The sequence below is a fragment of the Boleophthalmus pectinirostris genome, unplaced genomic scaffold (assembly GCF_026225935.1).
Source record: "Boleophthalmus pectinirostris isolate CB_2022bp ecotype Guang Dong unplaced genomic scaffold, ASM2622593v1 HiC_scaffold_15, whole genome shotgun sequence".
NCBI classification, from domain to species: domain Eukaryota; kingdom Metazoa; phylum Chordata; class Actinopteri; order Gobiiformes; family Gobiidae; genus Boleophthalmus; species Boleophthalmus pectinirostris.
In genome coordinates, this window is record NW_026571070.1 from 16,105,034 (window position 1) to 16,129,652 (window position 24,619).

At 37.6% G+C, this 24,619-nt stretch overlaps 1 protein-coding gene across 1 annotated transcript in view; it reads right to left on the reverse strand.

Annotated features, from left to right (window-relative positions):
* LOC110165362 (matrix metalloproteinase-16-like) overlaps window positions 1-24,619 on the reverse strand; it is a 120,230-nt gene that overhangs the window by 14,721 nt on the left and 80,890 nt on the right. The window contains exons 6-7 of the mRNA XM_020930542.2: window positions 21,134-21,342; window positions 7,312-7,450 (exon numbers count right to left, since the gene is read on the reverse strand). Of these exons, the coding sequence (XP_020786201.1) occupies window positions 7,312-7,450; window positions 21,134-21,342 (348 nt within the window). The remainder of the gene's footprint in view (window positions 1-7,311; window positions 7,451-21,133; window positions 21,343-24,619) is intronic.

Consider the following 24,619-nt stretch of genomic DNA (forward strand, 5'->3'; position numbering starts at 1 on the left):
AACCGTTTTTTTCCATTATTCATTTAAACACCAAATCAAAAACTTAAAAAACAAAACAAAAACAAATCTTTATCTCTTTTTTCCATTTTGGTTTTGGAGACAAATAATGAAGAAAATAGTTGTTTTACTTTGAAAAACGAATGAAAGAATGATACACGGATTATTCTACCTGGACGACTGAGGGTTTCTACACACAGCACTGCTCTAACTGAGGCTTGTTAGACTTTAATCTGAGCTTTATTTTAACACAATCTGACTAGAAAGTGCTGGTTTAGTTGGAACCACAACAAGAGAGCTGATTTGTGCTGTTAAACAAGTCCCTCTCACATAAAATTACACTCACAAACAAGTTAGATTTGGCCAACAGTTTTGCAGTCAGTCACTCCCTCCTTTTTGTTGAAAATCAAACTCCTAAACAGGACCGTGAATGTTGGTATATTGATCACAGGCTCCTCCTCTGATCAATATAGGCTCCCATTTAAACCCATTTTGTATTTTTTCTTGAGTTTACAGACTATCTTACAACTTTTTGGCTGTGTTTGCTAATATGCATTGTGTCACCATGGTAACTGCAGTATTTCTACACCATAAAAATACAGTCTAGTGCAGTCTAGTGTATTTTGATTCAGAGCCAATCTCTACAAAGGTCATTCATGTGATTTCCTTAAAAATCCTGGCACTGAGCAGGTTTGGGAAGTGAAGGGAGGGAGGGGTCTTATCCTTATATATGTAAAAAAAAAAAAAAAAGAAAAAAAACACAAAAACGTAGAGCTGGGTGTGTGCAAATCTTAGCAGAACCAATGACCTGTACTGGTCTAAACTTTGAGAACGGAAATCCATATCACTGCCCCTCTCTCTCTCTCATGATGACCTCCTGACCCCGGCCACGCCCGCCATTCAAGACAACTTTGAGTTCATTTCCTAGTTTCCTTTCCACATTAAAAAATAAATTCCCTTTTTAATTCATTTCTTCCATTGCAGCCTCCTCCTCTAGCCCTCCACATGAAAGCTTCGTTCATCTTCAGAGCCCTGGCCCTCTTTGAAGTCACGACCGCTTCTTCAGACTGTAACATAGGATCAAGATTTGAAATATACACTTGTGAGGAGTTTATACGGGCCACACAGAGGCAGTGTACAGCCAAATAGAAAACATGTGTGCGTTGTATCTGATGGTTTTATAGTTGTCTCAGGGTCGTTTCTTCACACCATAAATCATAGGCCAAATGTGTAGGTCATTAATCTTAATCACATCTAAATTACCTTCAAAGTTTTGCAGTCTGGTTTATTATACGAGTACAGACAGTTCAACTACATCTGGCCAGCTTCATGCTAACTGATCTGCTTTTTTGCTTACTGGAAAAACATTTACAGTGATTTTGCACTATATTCTGATAGTAAAAACCACATTGTATTCAAGTATTCGATTCTACAGCCACTACATAGCTACAATCAGTGTCAGTAAAAAAGTGTCATCGGAATATGCTAGTTTTTCATGTTGGAATGTTGTTACCTCCTCAAAAACATACATGGAGTTGCATTTTGCTTCATTCACACATGTTTGAGTAACTCTTTATCATTCATCTGTCTACATCTCCAAAGCTCAAGATGCTCTGTTCCAACTTCTGATGTCATGAAGTGGTAGTTTTCAAGTTAGCAGCTACTTTTTAGCTTTTGTTCAGTAAAGACTGAAAATCCCAGGGCTGAGATCATCCAAATGATTGTAGTGAAGCTGTATGAATTTTAAAAACACAGTGGAGTATTGCCAGGACATCACAAGGAGTGTTTTCTGTTTTGAGTTCTTCTCTCAAAGCCTAAATGTACAGCGTTTGTGTGTTACAGCATGTGTGAATGAAAGAAAACACAACTCCGGGTATGTTTTAATGAGGATGGGGGGCTAGAGCCTGGCCTAATTCATCAGCCGGTTTCAATTCGTGGAAACTGTCTGACCTTGCAGCGTCAGGTTCGTTCCCTCAACAGTGGGCGGGTACTTTTTTTCAAATTTAACCAATTGCTTCTATTTGGCTGTGATGTATGTAATGTGCTGCTAACGGGGCCAACTGGTATATTAAGCTTTTCCCAAATCCCATAGGAAGAAGGACAATAACATCTTTCCCCTTGATAAAATTCACCAAACATTATTTTTTTTCTGGCTTTTAATCCTCAATCTTGGGAATTGTTGCCAACACAGAACATATGGCTCTTAGCTGATTGGCTGGTGCCCGGACACGCACTTCCGGCTAGTGTATTCCGATTCTTGACCTAGTCGCTGGAGAGAAATGAAATTGAGCAGAGGCACTAGGTGGTGCCAGCCTGGCTAGCTAGAGTCAATTCCTTCGATTGATTACACCGTACTTTGTGATGAAATATCAAAACAATAAATCCACAAATACTGAACCTGATCATTTCCATCACTCAACCCAAGAATTCACTTTATTTCAATAATAATCAGCATTTTGACAGTATTTATTTTAGCAGTCCCCTCATCTGTATTAAATATCTTTGGCCTATAAAATGTTGTGATGTAATCTGAAAATGAAATAACATAATATGGGCCCTTTAAAAACTGCCCTATAGAGAATATCCAAGATTCCGATCTACTAGAAGTGACTGAAATTGCTTGATGTGGCTAAATCTAGGATGTGTTATTCCCTGACCGACTTCCACTCAAATATTTCACTCCAAATTGGGGCAGACAGAACAGCAGAGCAGGGCCTCTTGGGAAATCAGCTGTGTGTGTATTCAGATAGTACAAATACTCAGAGTCTGTGGGCAGTCCCTTTGGCCCGAATGAAAAGAAGAGCTCCGAAAATCATACGTCAGCAGCTGGATCACAGTCTAATATTTCGAGGAATAGGTTGCTTCGCCTCCCAGAACTGAATAATTGGATCGTAATATCAGATAAAGGGCAGGGGGATGTATAACTCTATGGGACACGCACTGTTTTTGAACTTATGATTCATAAATGTTTAACCCTATAATTATTGTTAGGGATTGGCTCCACATACTTGCTATATTAAAGGGCTCATATTATGCTACTTTCTGATCTGTTATCATGTTGTTTTCTCATCACAAACATGCCTGGAGTTGTGTTTTGTTTCAATCACACATGTTTAACACCCAAATCCTGCATATTTAATTCTTTTCTCAAACAGAAATCACTCTGTTCCACCTTGTGATGTCATGTGGCACGCAGGAAGTGCTCCACTGTGTTTTCAGCTCCATACATCCTCACTAGAATCATTTGGATGATTTCAGACCTGGAATTGCCCATCTCTACAGAACTAAAGGTAAAATGTAATTGTTAAGTTGAAAACTACCACTAAATGATTGTCATGGTTCATGTTTTGTAGTCATTGTTTTTGCTTATTTTGGTTTATCATATTCTTTTAATTTTGTGTGCCCTTGGTGTTTTATTTTGACATATACCTGTGTCCGTGTGCATATATACCCTGTGTTTTGCTCTGCCCTTTGTTGGTCCATTGTCATTGTCAGTGTCAGTGTCTTGTCTTGTCATGGCAGTTTAGTTTCGATCTTTGGATTTTTGGATTTATGGATTTTTTTTTTGTTTTTTGTTTGTTATTAAAGATTTGCAGTCCTCCCTCTGTTTCTACGAGACAATGACATCACAAGCTGGAATGGAGCACTTTGAGCTTTGGAGATGAAGAAAAACAAATTATTCAACAACATGTGTGAATAAAACAAAACATAACTCCAGGTATGTTTCTGAGGAGGTAACAACATTCTAACATGGCCTAAAGCTCACAAGAGTCAATTCTGCAGCAATTACAGAGACATTAACCACAAACCACATCAACAAATCTGCATTCTGACAGTTAAACCACCAAGAATTCAGACCTGCAGACTATATAACTGTTTAAAAAGTGCCACGTGAACATAACCTTTTGTTTATTGTGAAAATAAAAATGAGTGAAGACTAGTGTTATGTTGTGATGTGCTTTCATCAGCCCCACATCTGTAGTGGTCTGTCTGCTCCCCCTCTCTCTGCAGTGCATGATGGGAGTTTTCACGAGCTGGGTCTGTTTGTTCTGAGCCTTTTAAGTTCTCTTTTCAGTTTCAGACATAATTAGCGGTAAATGACTGTGTTTTAGTGGCGGACTCTGTCTCTGTTTAAAAGTGCATCTTGTCAATGGGCTGAGATAAGAAATGAGCATTTTTCTCCAAATTGGTCTGCACAGAATTTGACTAAATAATAAGTCAATAGTTCTCAAACTTTTTCACACTAAGTACCACCTTAGAATGGATTTTTACAACACTCACAACAGTGTAATTTCCCTTGTGGGTCAAGAAGCCAAAAATCAGGTAAACCAAGTCTAAAAAGTAACTTTTCTAGTGTTGGGTCCACTATTGAGATAAAATTGCTTTGCCTCAAATGTTCCACAGTGATCAATTAACCTTATCTATATCCATGGAGACAAGCGGGAAATAAGAGCAGGCTGGGTTACCGCTCAGATCAGTGGAGACATGAGCCTGTTCAGAGTAGCAGTTTTTTCAACAACAACGACAAAGACGCCACTAATTAAATAAATGCAATATAGATATTACATTATTTTCTGATCTATGTTATAATGTTGTTTACTCCTCAAAAACACACATGGAGTTGTGTTTTGTTTCATTTACACATGTTTTACAGATAAACCCTGCATGTTAAGGCTGAGCTCTCTCTACACCAGACATGTCAGACTCAGGCCTGGGGGCTATATTTGGCCCGTGATATAATTATATTTGGCCCGCGAGATCATATCAAATATGTATTAGAGCTGCCCGCAGGCTACAGATAGACTATAGAGACATTATTTATTTAAAGCTTTGTTATTATTTTGTATTATACTTGTTCTGGATTCAATGTTTAAGCAAAACTATTATTAAACATTTATTTTAATAAGAAAAGGTTTAACATTACATATCTCGAAAGAAGAGAAAACATGCAGATTTTTAAATAAATATTTACTTTGGCCCACGACTTAGTCCCAGTTTTTAATTTTGGTTCTCTGTGAATTTGAGTTTGACACCCTGGTCTATATTCTGTTCCACTTTGTGATGTCATGTGGTAATACAGGAAGTGTTCCACTGCGTTTTTAAACTCCACAAAACTTCACTTCATTTTGAGCTTTGGAGTTGTGTGAATGTGTGAACTCCAGGTCTGTTTTTGAGGAGGTAAGAGCATTATAACTTGCCTTAAAGCTTCCATTTTATGTAATAAAGGACCTTTAAGCCAAGACTAGACTGGTATGTGAACACAGTTTGAAAACCAATGAAAAATTTTGCACATCACATTGCATGAATCACTGTTACGGTTTAATAATTTAAATGCATTACAAATTCCTGCCACAGTTAAAAATACGGCAACACTACGGACCACATTACATCATTAACAGAAACTGAACGGCTACTTTTGATCTACTTCCAAGTTTTCAATGATTTATGATGTATTTATGGTTTCGGGGCTCTATTTACAATAAGGAAAACAACTTATCGCTTCCAGTGCATTCAAATATATAGCACCACTTATTACGATTCAAAAAAGACAGTGGATTAAGGCAGATTTTCCAGCCAAGTGGGCAAAACATTACTTTAATCTTGTCCTGATTTACACAGAGAAATGCACCCTCTCTCAGATACGATCAAGGCAGTTCTGTGAGCGGGGAAGATAACATGAAACAGATATTAAAGATAAAATCCTCTGTTTGTTTTCTGGGAACAGCCACATACAAAACGCACCCTGAATACTAAAGAGCTGTCAGAGTGTACGAAACAACACATGATGCTAGTTTACAAGGACATGTCTGTGGATGAGTAGCAACATCTATGACTGTTTCTTCTTCTACTGTTTCTTCATTGGACGACTTTTGATAGATAGTGACCACAATCGACTGGGAACACACTAAGAGAGCTGTAGCTTTGGAGATACTGTACCCTGACCCAATAAATAGCCATTACAAATTGGTCAAACACTAATAATAAAATACCAACATAGAGCGTTTCAAGATCCACCAAAGGGTTTTAAATTAGCATTATTAGTGGCACTGGCCTTTAACAATCACTAGTTTAAACCCACAAGGGGCAGTCATTCACAGGAAAGGTGAGTGAATGGACAGGGAGTCAACAACCTTTGGGTTATTAGACAAACCCTCTACCACTAAACAACTTCTGCTTTAAAAATGAAAAGTTTATTTAAGCTTTCATTTAATAACAAAGCAGCTAAGGGTCCCAAGCCTTGATAAATATATATGGGCATCTGTCATAAACGTCTTACTAACTGAAGAAAAAGTACTTCCTTTAGAGGAAAAATAAAATAAGATTATATTATCTATTATACTGACTCCATAACCTTGGTTTTAGCAGAGACTGAACAACCAGCCTATGAGTTATTAATCTTGAAAAAAAAGTTAAGCTTACCGTGCAAAACAAAAAAATAAAAAATAAAAGAAAAATAAAACAGAAGCCACAACGAAGTGAAATTATGGTATGTGACTTCAACAAGGGTGGAGAGTAGGGATGTAACAATAATCAAAATATTGTGATATAGTATCGTCAAGTTCTCACAATAATATCAGAATATCGAATTACAAGTCTCTTTGTTTAAATTAAAAGTTATTGTGCAGCAATAGCTAAAAAAAAAGACAGCGGGAACTACATAGACCATGATCCTTTGCTCCATTTCAGTGTAGACTACATGAAGAAATAACAGTTCTAAGCACTTTTAAGTCTTAGTTCTTTGGATTAAGTCTTGTCAAGGCATTTTAAGAGGAAAAAGTCAGATATTAACAGTTTTGTATCGCAATAAATACCGTACCATGAGATGTATATTGTGAAAATATCGTACTGAGAGCTTTGGATATTGTTACATCCCTTGTGGAGAGTATATTTCCAACAGGGTGTTGTAACTTTATTGTCTTTAATGTGTTATATTGTTGTAACTTTATTGTTTTTAATACATTATGTTGTTGTAACTTTATTTTGTTATTGTTATTGAAAATGTGGATTATCATTTGGTTTTAATATGAAGTGAAAGCAGCTAAAAAAGATACACTAGATGTGCCATAAATGTGTCCGAAATGTATTAATTTGGTAACCAGGATGTGTTTTATTGTGAACTGGACAGGATGCACGGTGTATTTTAACCACCTTCTTACCACCAAACTAATAGAAACTGTGTTGCTGCTGTGTGTCGTTGCTGCTGTGTTCAATAAAATGCCAACACTGATGTTCCAATGAAGAAATCCTCCTCAGTCATATTTAGAAGCCTTCACTATGTAATAGAGAGTATGTTGTCAGTATTGTATTTCTCACCTTTAAAAAAGACAAACTTCCCGTCGCTGTTCTCGTACACAGCATCGATCTTTGGAGGCAGGCCTCTCCAGAACACACTGATGAGCATGGGGTACCCGGGCATCACCATCTTGTCCCTCACACGCCAAAACCAGTGGTCCTGAAAACACAAGACTGGGGTGAGATACCAGGCTCATCAACTACAATAAACACATTTTATTAGAAGGAAATCAAGAAAACGTCATTGCAAAGGTAATCCACTGTAATAGAAATAATTACTACTAATCTCAGTCAACCAAGTGATCATAAGGCACTGTAGTGAATGGAAAATGTTACTTTTCAGCATTACAGTCAGCTAAGCAAGCAAATACAATAAATCCTTTGTTATATTGACTTCTCAAAAGTTTTTGCCTAATACTCTTGTGATTCCAAAAGAGTAAATTAACCAAAAACTATCTGACAAGCTCAATCTACAAAAACTGTAAATGGAATGGAAAAAAAAAACCAAAACAAAACAAAAAATCTCATAAATGAATGGTGCATTGTCTTGAACTCAAACCATTTGTTATTAATATAATGGAACAAAACAAATTTACTAAAGCTTATGTAATCTTAAAGTTTCTATATTGCACAACACTGATTATTTGAGCTTTGTTTTCACATGTTTGAGGAATCCAGCATTAGTCTGTCTACATCTCCAAAGTTCAAAACGCTCTGCTCCACCTTGTGATGTGGACCAGAGTGTTTTCAGTTTGAGAGAAGAACTTAGCCTACATCTGTGTGTTAAACATGTGTGAACAAAACAAAACACAACTCCAGGTATATTTTTGGTAAGTAAACAAGATTATATCAGATCAAAAATAGTGCAATATGGGCCCTTTAAGTGTATTTTTATAGACAAAACTGTCTTTAACTACCACTGACCCTGGAGTCTTCAAACCAACCTCTTGTTTTCGTTTTTACAGAACATCTCCTGGAGCTTTCACACTGTAACCTCATCTACACTTTCCAGGTCACCTTTACACAGAACATGTAGTAAAAATATGACAAAGGTGAAGCTACAATGTCCGGGAGCTTTACGATGCAGCTCATATCCACTGGTCCAGAAACGTGAGACTGTCCGAGTGTGAGGTGTGCAGTGTGTGTTTTTGATGTCGGGGATGAAACCTGAAGACAGACAGAGGCTATAGGGGGGAGAGCCAGCTGTGAAAGACATCAAAACCCACCCACCCTCCGGCTACAAGCAGACCATTGTGCCATAGTGAGTGTGTGCTGTGAGTGGTCCCAAAAATTTTTCAAATCAGAGCAAAAGAGGAAAGGCAACATACAGAGGTGGGTAGAGTAGTCATTCACATTCACTCCGTTACATTTACTTAAAGTGGCTTTACTCGATTCTGTAGTTGAGCAAAATGTGTTTGTTGTTTTTATATTGTATAAGCAGCTCTCAAGATAGAAATTAAACAGCTGTGTGCATCAAATTATAAAGCGTTTTATCCTCCAAGAATCAGGAAATGTGCTGTTAGCATGCTAGTTGTTAGGGGTGTAAGTGAGTAATAATTTGGAGCTCTGCAAATTGTTTAAAAGAAACTAATTGTGTTTCAATATTTTGAAGGCAGTGAAAATTAGGTACAGCACCTTTAAGTAACATGTTTTTTTATGTTTTGTTTTTACTTTTTCATTTATAACAGTGTACTTCTACTCCTACTTGAGTCATATTATTATTTTTTTATTAAAGTAACAGGATCCTTTACATGTGGACATTTGGATTTCTTTTCTCATTGTTGTGGTCTGTCCTTTTTCCAGATTTTGTGAATTATTTAAGTAAAGTTTTGTCCTTCTGATTACATGGCCTCATATTATAAATCAGATCTCACCGTCTTTTCTTTACTCGTATTTGAGTAATGATAGTAAGCAATTGAAGTAATAGTACTCTTATTTGCGATAGTTTCCCCACCTCTGGCAGCACAACATGAGAGCTTGCTAGATTCCCAGTGAAAGCTAAATAAACAGGCCATTTATCAAACAGTCTCTTCTGACCGGACCTAATCCAACTGTTTGTGTGGGACTCCCCTCTTCCTCACTCTTCCTCCTCTTGTTCCACTGCCAATACAACCTAACCGGCCTTTTCAATTGTGCAGTGCTTTCGGTGTAATTGAAAACAGTTCAAAGTCTGGTACAGGAAATCATTTAGAGCAACAGTGACCAAGTTTAAACAGGAAAACAGACTTTCCTGAAAATCTGAACCACAACTGCAATATATAATGTACAAAAAGAAGGAAAAAGCTCACTTATTCCATTTAATTGAAGAAGTAAACATTATAATAGTTTTTCGACCAATCTCTCCTGTCTATAAAAAATATACCAGTATATTCAAGATTCAATTTGCACCACTGCTCCTGATGAGGTGCCCCAGCGGGATTGAAGGATGGAGGTCAAATACAGAGGACAAACTTCGCTATGGGGATAAGTGTATCTTAAACTAACTTAAACCTTAATTTGAAAACACAGCAGCTAAGGGTCCCGAACATAAAACTGTAACTATCAATAACCGCTCACAGAAGAAAGATGATTGCTATATGACAATATTAAGAGGGAAAAAAAAGTTTGACAATAAATCAGCATACAATTTGGGAAACACAATATAATGTTGATTTGTTAATTCAATTAGAATTAATATGATCCTAAATCATTAGCTAGTCACTGACATTTTTTCATATCTTTAAAGAAGACAGCTATATAGTTATCATCTATGACACTCGTGGATCATTATGCCAAATTCTGGACATTTTAAATCTAAATCTAAAGTGACTTAATACAAGTAACCAGTCCACTGACTTCTGTGTTAGAAAAAAGCAGTGCCCAATGGGAGCTGACGTCGCCGCAAACGTCATCACAACAAAAAGCCTTGCAGCTGTTGGCTCCTCTGATGGATAGTGGCAGATCACACTTACGAATTGCAGATTTTTTTTTATTTGTATGTAAATAACTATGTGACGCTGCCGAATCCTATGCGTAACACTAATTAAGAAAATAAAATTGGAGAACAAAATAAGCACAGAGGAGAGGGTATATGCCAGTGTACACGTGGGCTGATCAGCAAAAGAGAGTCTTGAAAATAAGCGATTAAAGACTGCTCAAACATCCACAAATACAACTTTGGGTGAGTGAATTGTAAGGGGAAACAACTATAAAATGGCTAAAAGCTCTGAAAAGTTGATTTTACAGAATAGACCTGCTTTAAAAACCTAAAAGATGCCCTTTCACCCATCTCCCATTGAAACGGAGCTGAGACACTTTGCTATTACAGGACTGTCTGGAATCATCACAACAGCTCTGAGCGAGCAGAAGTTTGAAATATTATACCTCAAATTGGCTCTGTGCTTTGAGAGGAAAGTACTGTGCCAAGTTTGTCAAGCGTAACTGTCTCATACAACTACATTACCATATGTTCCCTATTGAAAAGATGTTTGACAGCTTGTGAAAATGTCTACATACACCCAGTGTTTTTCTTTTTTCTTTTTTTATTATTTATTTATTTTTTAAAAGAGAGAGAGGTATTTTCAATGTACACAGAAATTGGGCTCAAATTTGTTGATGTTGTTTGACACAAGCCGCGTTGCATAAGAGATGGCGTACTGCTGAGAAAACAGAAATCCAACACTTATATGAATAAATCACAAACAAGATTCATTAAAATTTTAATCAAACTGCCAATGTAAACATGTTTTTGTTGACTGGTGGTGCGCACTGTGTTGACTTACAGCTTGTGAGTTAAAAGTTATGCAATTATGAGCGCTATTATGTAATTTTTGATTTAAAGGTCCAATAATACACAAAAATGATTCTTGTGAGATTTAAGCCATGTTATAATGCTGTGAGTTGTGCTTTGTTTCATTCACATATGCTTGAGTAATGCTTTATTATCAATATGTCTGCATCTCCAAAGCTCAAAATGCTTTGCGATATCGTCACGGTATGAACCTCATAGTACAATATTTATTGCAATTAGGGATGTAACAATATCCAGGGGTACGATAACATACATCTCTACCTTTTACCTTTTGTTCAATAGAGATTTTATAGCTAAAAAATATAGAAACACAGGCATTCTAACTATTAGCGGGGTTGCCTTTCCACAGATCTGAACTATATCTTGGCCTGGATTGGCCTCCATAAAGACAGAAAGGTTTCATACCATACAGTGAAACATTCCAGACAATAACGTCTTCATGGAGAATGCAGATGGTAGATCCTTTAAGTACATTTGGGGAGTTTGTTATGGATTTTAAAAGCTAAGTATTGGTATCGACAAATATCATTTATCGGCCACAATAGTAGACCAAATATTAAATAACAGTATTGGCTCAAAAAATAAATTTAATCTGATCTTTGATACTTTTGAAAGCCCTAATAGATCCTTACACGCTCCACCGCCTCTGGCTATTCTCCTGTCCATGTATAGTCATTTTCCCTCCGAGCGCAGATATAGGAGACCATATGGCGCGTAAGTTCATATGAAGTTGAACAGGAGCTGGTGATATTAGGTTTATTGGTGACACTGGATCCAGATGGCGGTACCTGTGACCCCCGCTCGACCCTCTGCCTCCTCGAGTGGGGAGGAGAGAGAGTGATCGTAAAACAAAAGCCTAACAAGCATGACTCCAGACGCCTTTGTAGATTAGCCCTGGTCTCGTACAGTAGAACATAACTTTTACTGCCAGGTACTAAAATGTTTTATTGAGTGGTAAAAAAAGAGAACAATGGAAGCCGCTGGGAGAGTTACGTGCTTGATAAGTTTGGAAGAAGGTGGCAGTTTTAATTGTAGATACAGCTAATATTTCCAAAGATCATATTGAGGTCATGTTCATAATACATAATCAAAATGTTATGTTGGATGTTGGTAGTTGGATAATTGTTAGCAAGCAGAATTTGGTAGTAAAGTTGCATAAGAAAAGGGTCACCGAAATATATACCTTTTTTTCAGACTACAAGTTGCAGTTTTTTCATGGTTTGGGTGGTCCTGCGACTTATACTCCGGTGCGACTTATATATTAAAATTTTCACACTGACAACCGCGAGAGGTGCTCTAGGCTTGTGTGTCAGTATCTGCTACTCCTATTACTTATTCTGTACCTCTGTCACTTTGTCCTCTACTGCATATGTCTCCTGCAGAAAAAGCTACTGTCCTGCTGCAAGTATTGACATATGCAGTCAAAAACGGTAATCGAGCAGCAGAAAGAAAGTTTGGAGTGAGTGAGAAACTTGTGAGGGACTGGTGAAAGGTGGGGATGGGGAACACAGCTTCATGGGAACCTGGGTGCGCCATGCAACTTTCCTGGAAGTCACTGGATGGACCGACAAAGCCTGGACTTCTGTGACAACCGAAACCATCCTGTCGGGATTCAGAAAGGCCAGAATAATTCTAACTGGAACTGAGTCTGATGACAGCTACGCAGAAGAGGAAGCATTGCTCTGTTTCCCTCCAGACGTTCCAGAGTTGCTCAGAAGTGACACAGATGAAGAATTCAAAGGATTTAGTGATATGGAGTGAGAAGAAGAGTTCGGTAAACTTATGTTGTTTGTGCTATAGTTATCGGAACAACTCTTAATATGGTACGTTAGCAGGTATGGTATGTTTGTCTCTATTCTATTGTTATTACTATAACTTGTCTTTTGAGATGAAATGTCGTTGCCTAGTCTCTGATTTTATAATATAAATTTGACCCAAAAAAGTGACTTATATATGTTTTTTCTTCTTCATTACGCATTTTTTGGCTGGTGGGACTTATAGTCCGAAAAATACGGTAATTTGTCTTTGCATATTTTGCATACTTGACATATTGTTGGCAGTGTTCTTAAAGGTGTACTTTTCTCTATAATTAACTTTGTACAAATGCAAAATCTAAATGGTTAATGCCATACTGTGAAACATTCCAGGAAGAGCAGTAACATCTCTATGGACAAAAGCATAGCAGACCCTCCACCAGTACTGGCAAATGCTGAAATTGAATTGTCTTAAAAACTGGTAGTAGAACGGTAATCACTGTTTGTTTTTACGTTTACATGCAAATCCAGTTATCCAAAATGTACAAAGAAAAGAAGCAGAAACAAAATACAAATCTGAAACAATTGACACAACTAAACAATAGTGAATTTCGTAACGCAAGACTTACAAAGCTACAGTAAAACTACAATGCACCAACCGAAGTTTATCCAATTTATCTCCATCTCCTAAAGCAGTCCCAGTGTAGCCCTCGACTCCCAGTCCGGACCACCTGTGAACCCCGGGCCTGAGGGGCTGCACACATCCACAATGTAATGACTTGGCCCCAGCTCTGGCCCGCTCATCCAAAACCATGGAGCAGAGCTAAACCATGAGACCAAATGGACCTGGCACAGACTCCACACCACACATGCAATCAGGAGAATGGACTGCACTGTAAAAATGAACTGAAATAAGTGCCTGCTGTAAATCACTACACAGACAGTGTTTTGGCTGGGCTTAAAGTGGATCTATTTAGTCAGGGATGATTTCAAATCTCCTCAATCAATATAGATAAAACTACCACTTGGGGCAAGAGGGAAGTGTAAATTTCCATGATAATTTGAATCTTTTTTGTGGAGTTTGTTTTTCAAGAAAACTGGCAAAACACAAAATTTAAATCTGGAATTATCACTAAGACCACCTGCTATATTTGAAACACAAAAATACAGGATCTGGACATCCCCCGCCAAGAAACTGCACTATATATCTTTTCTTGTCTCGGTGGAAATGCCATTGTTTTGCCCAACATATTCCACAATATGGCATCTAATATGTGGAGTTAATATAATTGACTGAGATTCAGAAGTAGGACCACACCTCAACCTTCTTCCCTTCCTCCAGCGAACTACAGCTCACCTCAACCACACCTCTAATTTCCCAGAAGAAAAAGATTTGTAGCAGCTTATCCCATCATCTCAGTGTCTCCGCTAACTCGACCCCACCCTCAAACCCCTTCTCTTGTCTGTCTTTCAGCTATAAGACGTCTACAAAGGGGGGTGCCATACCGGCTGGGCCAAATGATTGATTAAGACGGAACCCCCACCCTGAGTCTCCAACCAGCCACCTCTACCTCATTCATCCTATCATTCAACTCACCGTTCATTAATAAATATCTTCATTCCATCATGTTTTTGGCGTGGTCCTTGCTAGTGAACTTATTTTTATTCTTAAAATACACTGAAAACATGCATTCTTCAAGTTAGCTGGATTGCCTATCCACAAACCTGACCTGTAACTTGGCTTAGAGGCGCCACTGTCCCCATGAAGCTGATGTTGAATGCCAATTTAAAGGTCCATTATTATGCAAAATTGACAACTATGAATTTTTAACCATGTTATAATGTTGCTACCCAGGGATGTAACAATAACAGAAATATTGTGATATTGTGTCGTCAAAAGTCTCACAATAATATCGTGGGGCGTCACAGTATATCGAATCACAAGTTCCTTTGCATAGTTTTACAGCTGCAATAGCTAATAAACATCGGGAACTATATATCCCATGATTCATTTCAGTACAGAAAACATGAAGAAATACGTTTTTACTTGAATTCTTGGGATTATGATAGAAATAATTCACACCAAAATCTTGTCAGGGTATTTTAAATGCAAAAACGTGTCCTATCAACAATTATATCAGCCTCTCCATAATATCGCAATAAATATCATACCGTGAGATGCATATCGTGATAATATCGTACTAAGAGATTTGGATATCGTTACATCCCTATTGTTACCTCATCAAAAACAAGGCCAGAGTTCTGTTTTGTTTCATTCACACGTTTGAGTGACCCTTTATTATTAGTCTGTCTACATCTCCAAAGCTCAAAATGCTCTGTGATGTCATTAAGTGGTAGTTTTCAAGTTAAAAGCTACATTTTACCTTTAGTTTAGTAAAGATGGGCAATTCCTGGGCTGAACTTATTCAGATGTTTCAGGAAATAGCATAATATGGGCCCTTTAAATTTGAAAGCAAGGCAAAGCAGTAACATCTCCGTGAAAACAACCAAGTAGACCCTTCCCCAGAAAAGTTACACAGTGGACCTTTAAGTGAATGTATCTGTATCTTTGGATCATAATAAAAACAGCAGGGCAAATAGTGCTATGAGATATACTGGTCTTAATGATGTGAGTGCTCTGGATTCACAAGTACAAATGAACTGCTACAAATCAGCCTCACTCTGTTAAACAAACAATAAGAACATTTGAGATGGTGCTAGATCTGAGGGAAGAGGAGGAGACTGCTCTTCAAAACGCTATTTGGAACACTGAGTACGACCCATTTTAGCTTAGTGGAGTTATTTGGTTGATTTGGGCTGTTGCCAAAAGGAAAATATATGAAGCGCAGAGCTACAAGGTCATTCTAAGCAATCAATATCAGACGGGCTATGAGAAACTGAAGGATCTATATTAGCAAAGATTTTGGCTGTAATCACATTGTCCTGGTTTGGTCTTGATTTGATCCTGCTTTGATTGGCTTGCACATTTTTCTATTTCTGATTTAGTCTCTGAGAATACTAATATATTATGCCTTTTTGTGATCTATGCCAGTGTTTTCCAAACTTTTTTTCTGGAGACCCATATTTTAAAAGTCACAAACCTTCGTGACCCAAGTCAATAGACATTATTCATAAATCACAAAATAAAGGTGGATTTGAACATTAATGAGGATATTTCATTGTTGACTGAGTGATTGTGACTCTCTGAATAGTCAGTATTACTCAAGTTTTAAACAACAAAAAACAGTAATTGAACCAGCGATAAAAGGGATCCATAAGTCACCTATTTGGACTTTCAACATTCAATTGAACCAGCAATATTAGGAAAGAAATAGTCAATAAAATAATTACAAAAATATTAGAAATTACACAAAACATGTCTTAACATTTCAACTTTCAACCCAGCTTTAAATCCGCGATCTCGGGAATTGTTGCAAACACAGAATGAATGGCTCTTCGCTGATTGGCTGGTGCCCAGACTCACACTTCCAGGGTTTTTGCAAACCATCTACTGTATTCCGATTCTTGACCTTGTCGCTGGAGAGAAATTAAATTGAGCGGAGGCACTAGGTGGCGCCAGCCTGAGTAGATCATGACAAGGCGACCCCCCCCAAAAATTCTCTAGCAACCCACCTGAGGGTCGCGACCCAGTCTTTGAGAAACAGTGATCTATGTTATAATGTTGTTTCTTCATCAAAAATATACTTGGAGTTTTGTTTTGTTCCATTTACAAATGTTTAACACGCAAATCCTTTTCTAAGTTTACTCAAGTTAAAAGGTAGCTGTAATAATAAGGGATTACTCAAACGTGTGAATGAAGTAACACAGGTCCAGATATGTTTTGAGGAGGTAACAGCATTATAACTTGTCTTAAAGCTCAAAAGAGTACATTTTGCATGATTTGATTTGAGCAAAATTAGCAAATCCACTCCACTCTGGCCTCTGAAAGTTGTGAAAAGTACTTAAAAACTCATATTGGTGAATAATTAAGATGCTCGATTTGCACGAAGTAAATGAGGATTAACTGTGGACCACTGCAAACACCTTTAAATGCTACTTTGAGATATCTGAAACAGTAAAATGTGTTTTTCTTTGTACATTTAATCAGGCCTTCTACTTAACAACATACAAAATAATAAACCTATTTACTTTGTGGTATTTGTTTCTCTTTTCACAGTTTACCTTTTCTAAACAATGCCGAGATTGTGCTGAACTCGGTTTTCCATGGAGGCCCCAGTGGACTGGCTTTTAAACGCAGTGTTGCAGACAATGCTGGCAGTCTCTTTAATTTATTTAATTGAACTAAAGTAGTGAAAATGAAAAGCTCTGTTAAATTAAAGTGTTATAACTACAGCATTAAGGTAATTGTGATAATGATTTTGCTTTCTTTGACAACACAATATGATTAGGAGGCCAAGCTAATCTCTCCTGCTTTGGCACAGCCCCAAACCAAAGAGGCCGTCTATGAATTTTATTAATGTTTACTGTGTCAAGATATAAGGTATAGGATATAAGAGGACCTTTACTGCCACAGTTCCACAGTGGGGAAGTTTCAATGTTGCAATGCAAAGTTCAAGACCAGCAGTAGAATAGGTATATGGAGCAACAAAATCAAGATAAGCAGTTGTTCAAACATTTAAAGATCCTATATTGTGAAAAATTTACTCTTTAAGTCATGTTAAATGTCTCCTCAAAAAGATAAATGGAGTTGTGTTTTGTTGCATTCACACGTTTGAGAAATCCTTTATTAGTCTGTCTACATCTCCAAAGCCCAAAATGCTCTGTTCCACCTTGTGATGTCATGAACAGGTAGATTTTAACACTACCATTTACCTTTTGCGCTGTAGCGATTAGGAATTCCAGGGCTGAAATTCTCAAAATTTTTCCAAAGAAAGTGTAGGGAGTTTAAAACCACAGTGGAACATTTCCTGTGTTACCACATAACATCACAAGGTGGAACAGAGTGTTTTCTGTTTGTGAGAAAAACACAGCCTAAATATGATTTAAAACTAACAAGTCTAACTAGAATATTATAAATACTTTGAATAGAGATGCAAGATGAGTGAAATATAAGACTACACAAAACTATTATAGACAATTATGGGTATAAAGTAACCTGTATGTTTTTTTCTGTGTAAAGTATTGTACAACTTGACTATGAGCTTTCAAAGTCTGTCAAAAGCTTGGACTGAAATTGATTTTGACATAAACTTGGACATATCTGAATTACTTAAGAACATCTTCCACTATTCCCATGTTTGTCTTGTCAAATCAAAGCCTTGTTAACTCGCTATAACAAGTGCAGTCTGTCTTTCAATAGCTGCACTGTGCACAAGTCCCATGATCCTCATCACTCCATCACGAAGTTTCCCCTGGAGAGAGGAAGAGTAACACGAGGGATGAAAGAGGAGAAACACGAGGGAGGAAAGAGGACTAACATGAGGGAGAAAGGGGGAGTAAGAGGAGAGAGGAAAGAGGAGCAACATGAGGGAGGAAGAGAGGAGGAGTAACACGAGGACGGAAAGAGGAGTAACAGGCGGGAGGGAGGAAGAGGTTTAGGAGTGAGAAGGGGAAGGGGGGTCTGTATAGAAGGGTCAAGACAAATGCTCTGTCAGAAAATGTAATTATACAGAATTTCCACCAGTTTGTTTTGTTTTATATGATAAACCAATAGTACGCAGTATAGTTATGTATTCATGTACAAAATTATTAATACAGAGCTGAACTTCTTGCATATTTCTTAAGATAAGTAGTAGTGGTAGTTGCAGAAGTAGTAGTAGCAGCAGTGGCAGTAGTAGCTCCCATTGATCACCTGAAGAACAAATCTCTAAACAGGAGAACAGACAGAACTGATGGGGGTTTCCCCTCAGGCTCCACGAGTTTCTTATTGAACCAATGAAACAGTCTATTTATATCCACAGAACCACAGCAGCAGTCACACACTCTGCTCTTTCACAGCACACACTGAAGCTTTATGTCGCCTCCAGGTCTCTCAGTGTAACACACCAGCTACACACTGGTACAACATGAACTGAGGAACAGGTATCTTCTCATCTGGACTGGATGTGCTGTAAAGCAGCTGTAGTACATGGAAATAAACACAATGAGTTGCTCACTAAATGATAAAATATGTTTTTTTTTAAAAACCAGACCTATTCTGCAAAAACATTTTTTCTGAGCTTTTAACCATTTACTCACCCACAGTTGTATTTGGAGTAATAAGTGCATGTCTGAGCAGTCTTGGGCACTGTAGTTTTGTAATGTGGAAGTCCAGTCCAGTGTGTGTGCCAAAAAAATACAATTTTATTTTTAGGCCCCATCACCCAGGACTTTCCTTTGTGAATTTGTTTTCATCAGTATATTTTAGTTTCCGTTATTTTACTTTTATTAAAATTGGTCTTGTGCATTACCATAGACCATCATTTTAATTTAATAAAGGTAAATTTAAGATCACTACACTGACCTAACACACACACACAGAATCTCTATAAGGACCAAAGTCAACCTCAAATATAACTTCTTCAAATGACTTTCTAAACGCTCACAACTCAGCTCACTTTTCCATTCCCCACAATATGCACACACTCCGAGGCAGATTAGCATTCAACACAGACTTCAGGTAATCCTCACAGCTCCGAGCATATGCTTTAGCTAATTCTGCTAGCTTCAGGCTGTATAATGGATTTTCCCAAACCTATAGGACATCCACACTGGTGTAAAACGTGTGATAGGGGGTCTATTGTTGCTCCTCTCAGCCGATTAGGTTCAGACCATGCAGGGAGAGACTATTTCTGTATACAGAGATACACTATGTAGGGGGGAGCTAATTCCTAAACCTATTCAAAAGTCGGAAAAGGCATTTAAAGGTGCACTTTGTAACTTTTCTGCTGGAGGGTCTGCTAACTGTCTGCACGGACATGTTGTTGTTCAGTCTGGAATGTCCCGGTATGGCTTTAACCATATCCATCTTACATTAACTCATTATGTCATGGGTTTTTATTGACCTAAAACCTTTATTCTTACTGTGAGTGGGCTCGCCTCTCCACAGATCTGACATGTAACTTGGCACTGAGGTGTCAACATTTCCGGGCATTATTTCCAGGGAGAGAAGTAAGTGACGGACCCTCCACCAAAAAAGTTACACAGTGCATTTTAAGTTAAAAATAGTTTGGAGCAGGTGTAGTAACTTTTACTTCTATTTGAGTCATAAACAGTATTCCTACTTGAATACTCTTCCCATTGTGGGTGACAAACATTTGTGTTGCTTGCTCCATATTAGGTTTTTCAAACAAATTTAACAAAGTCTTTGCAAATACCAGAAATTCTACCAAAATTTGACTGGTAAATTACATTAAAATAAAAATGTGAAAAACAAAATTTGCTCAGACCAGTTTTATGACAATATTTTTTGGGACAATATTTTCACAGTCTGCGCGGCATGGTTTACTACTGGTTTTAGACCTGGTTTAGTCCTGGTTTAGAACTGATTTTAGTCATGGTTTAGTCCTGGTTTTAGTTCTGGTTTAGAGGCGCAGGAAACATGAGAGGAGGTGCAGTCCATGTGGTGTACGCAAGAAGACGTCCACAGCGCACAGAAGGAGGCACGGTCCACAAGGCGTAAGGGAGGGGGGGGTTCATGCTTCCGTCGCCCGGTACCAAATGACCCACAACTCGGGGGTTGGGGACCCCCTGGGCTACAGCACCTTTCAGACTGAACCCCAAGTCAGGTACTAACAATTATGACATTGTGCTTTCAACAAAGACTAAACTCTTACTTTAAGGTGCACTACGTAACTTTTTGCTTGGTGGCCCATCACCTTCTTGTTTCTTGCATGACATTAAACCTTGCATTTATTCCACTAGAGGTGGTTTTATAGCTCAAAAATAACAAAAAAAACTGGCATTCTGACTGTGAGAGGGGTCGCCTCTCCACAGATCTGACCTGTAACTTGATCTGGTTTGGTCTCCATGAAGAAAGGTTTGATACCATGCTGTGAAACATTCCAGACAAAGCAATAACATCTCCACGGAGAAAAGCATTTGGCGGACCTTCCACCAGAAAAGTTACACAATGTACCTTTAAGTAATTATTGAGTTCACAATTTTTTATTTGTATTTAACCTGAGAAAAATTAGTAGAGCAATGTCAGGACTATATTATTTATTAAAATAGCGTTCCCTTCTAAAGTTGTATTTCTCTCTGCTAAAAGTGTAGAGCACCTTGAGGTAAAATTGATGGCTCAAAAACAAATAGTGAAAAACAGCCTTGGGACTGTTTTGATATGTGTCTGCAGTCTTACCTTGAAGACGAACATTTCTCTTCGAAGGATGGCGAGGGTGTTGAATCCCCCCTCGCAGATGTTGGGTTTGGCGTTGGGGTGGGATGGCGGGGGCAGCCTGGGGGGCCTGGTCTGTCTGTCCGGTTTGCGGGGGTCCGATGGTGGATGGGAGCGAGGTGGGGGAGCTGTAGGCAAAGGCTTGGTCGGCTGGGGAAGCTTATCTGGTGGGCCTGGGGGAAGAAACAGACCGAAAATGATTTATGCTGCAAAGAAAGGAATTTTTAGAGCTTGTCTTAAAGGCGCATTGCGGAACTTTTCTGGTGGAGGGTCCTTCAAAGTTAATAAAACAAAATACAACATAAATATTGTGTCTAATGTAATGTAAAGTTGTTGTTTTTTTGTCTGAAACTTTGACCCAATAAAGTTTCCAAAAAAAACAAAAACAGCAACAACAACAACAACAACAACAAAATGCTTTTCTTCATGGAGATGTTCTTGCTCTGTCTGGAATGTTTCACAGTATGGCATTAAGCCTTTCTATCTTCATGGAGACCAAACCAGGCCAAGTTACAGGTCAGATCTGTGGAAAGGCAACCCCACTCAGTCAGAATATCTGTTTTTCTAGATATTTTTGAGCTATAAAACCTGTAATTGAATAAATGTAAGGTAGAACTGTTTAAAGTCATATTGTGTCACATTCCAGAGCAATGACATCTCCATAGAAACAAGCAGTTGAGTCACCCCTGACCAAAAAGTTACATAGTGCACCTTTAATTTCAAAAAGAAGAATAAAGTATATTGAAATATAAAACTGAATGACTCCATGACAAATGTTGGGCTGATATTGGCAGTAATACAAAACTATTGGAAAGGAAGGTTAGAGCTGTTTAATGTCATACTGTGGAGCATTTCAGGCAGAGCAATGACATACGTATCCATAGAAATGAGCAGGTGAGTTTTGCAATGCACTTTTAAAACTATAGTGACTTTTCCAGACGAATTTGTTGAAGCGGTGGTCTGTGATTTTGGATAACACCTCGAGAGAAAAACACTAAATGTTCCTGGCAACAAAAACGCAGATCTGAGACGAGATTACAGAGTGGAACAAAATACAGGTGAGCACTCCTGATGAATGATTATTACATAAAAAGAGATATTTATCAGGTAAGTGAAATTTCAGTAACAGGATGGAAGCTAGTATGAACAATCAGAAGTGGAATAGTGAAAAAGAATTTGTGCCTCAAAGCAAGAATGTTTCAGGTTTGATTCCCAGATTGGGTTGGTTGACCGACAGTGTGTGCAGTTGGTGGTTGATAGGTGGTCCTGACAATAAATGTAGCTCAAGATCTGCAGAGAATATGGCCTAACAACAAGTATATTTTAAAGATCGATTATGTACCTTTTCATGTAGGTGTCTGTCACTTCAGATGTTATTGCTTTGTAAGAAATGTCCCACAGCAAGGCATTTACTAGTACGTTGTGATCCTCATAAAAACAAACAGGCTATCAGGCCAGGTTAGTGCTCAGATCTGTAGAGAGGTGAGCCCATTCACAGTGTATGCATGTTTTTTGTTTATTTTTTATTTTATTATATATATTTTGTGTGATTAACTTGTTTTTAAATGCACCCTTTGTGATTGTATTCTTTGTGCAAGGTCTTTGAGTGTTTCGAAAAGCTCTGTATAAATAAAATGTATTATTATTAATATTTAATGCCCTACTGCATAACATTCCAGGAAAATAACATCTCTATCGAGACCACAAAGCTACATGCACACCTATAACCTTAAAAGGGTTGAATACCTTGACACTGTATTTTGCATACATGAAAAAGGCATTTAAAGTCTGGAAAAAGCAGAGTTGTGAATTAATAATATTGAAAAGGCTTCATAAGATCATGCCTGAAACATATGGAGATAAAAATATAAGTTTGCTCAGACAGGCCATGGTCCCATTTAACATTCATGACTCACATGTGGAGGAGCGAGGGAGACGGGAGATAGGGAGAACTGGAGTGAGCTTTGAATAATTGAATGTATGACTAAGCACAGATAACATACGGCCTATGAGCTAATCAGGGCTAACACATGTGTGCAGTCATATGAAGGTGAGAAAAAGACCCTTCCTTTAGCAAGAAGTCATGTATCCATGAATCACGAGGCAATATAAATATGTAAAAATATGTGTGAGTAGTAGCAGCAGTATTTATAAGGGAAGCACTGAAAAGGATTTTGGTTAAATTCAGGCTCAGAACCTCTTAAAAGTCCTATATAACACAAAATGGATTCTTGTGAGCTTTAAGCCATGTTTTAATGTTGTTACCTCATCAAAAACATACCTGGGCTTGTGCTTTGATTCATTCACACATGTCTGAGTAACACTTTTTTGTTAGTCTGCCATCTCCAAAGCTCAAAATGCTCTGTGTCATGTAGTGATAGTTTTCAAGTTAACAGCTACTTTCACCTTTATTTCAGTAGACATTGGCAATTCCAGGGCTGAAATCATCCAAATGATTCTAATGAAGGTGTATGGAGTTTAAAAACACAGTGGAGCACTTCCTGTATTACCATATGACATCACAAGGTGGGACAGACAGTTTTCTGTTTGTGTGTTAAACGTGTGAATGAAACAAAACACAACTCCAGCTGTGTTTGTGATGAGGAAACAGTACTAGAACATTAGAAAAGAGTGAAGTGTAACATGTGACCTTTATAGTGGATGTGCCTGGTCTCTGTGTTACTTGCTCTATGGCTGAAAGTAAAAGTAAGAACAACAGTTTGACAAAGTGGAGTACATTTATGGAATGGACTTGGAGATAAGTATAAAAAATGTGCAAATATTAATCTTAAAAAAAAAAAAAAAGTATATATATTACTTTATATATAGTGTATATATTATAAACCTGTGTGTATTTATAATGCGTTTGTGTGTTTGTGTGTGGGTTTTTGTGTGTGCGTGTGTGTGTGTTTTTGTTTTTTTTTTACATTTAATTTATCTAATGTCTAATGTCTAAAGATACACTATAATGTACTACATATTGAATATCATATAGATGAAATATTGTAAATTGTAGGGGTAGGATTGCTACTACTCCTTTTTGAACATTGAATGTTTTTAACAATTTTGTTTTCAGTTTTGTTTTTTATTTCTTCTTTCTTTGTTAAATGTACATGTTCTGAGAGTATGGAGACTATATGTTGTGCCTTCATGCCTTAAAAAAATAAAAAATAATAGGAAGTAGGCATTTAAATCTAATAAGTCTATTCATCCTTTATAATATACTCTTAGGTAAATTAGGTAGGTAGATTAAAGTTACACATTTACACAAAGAAAAATGTAGTGACACAGTTTTAATCCACCATCCAAAAACATGCACACGTTCGGTAAATAGTCAACTAGTCCGTTTCTTTCCAATTAGCTTCTTTTGTTGAATTGAGCTGGTGTAATTAAAAAGACTATTTGAAGTGTCCTTGTCAACACTGACAAAAAAACATGAAGGACGGCCAT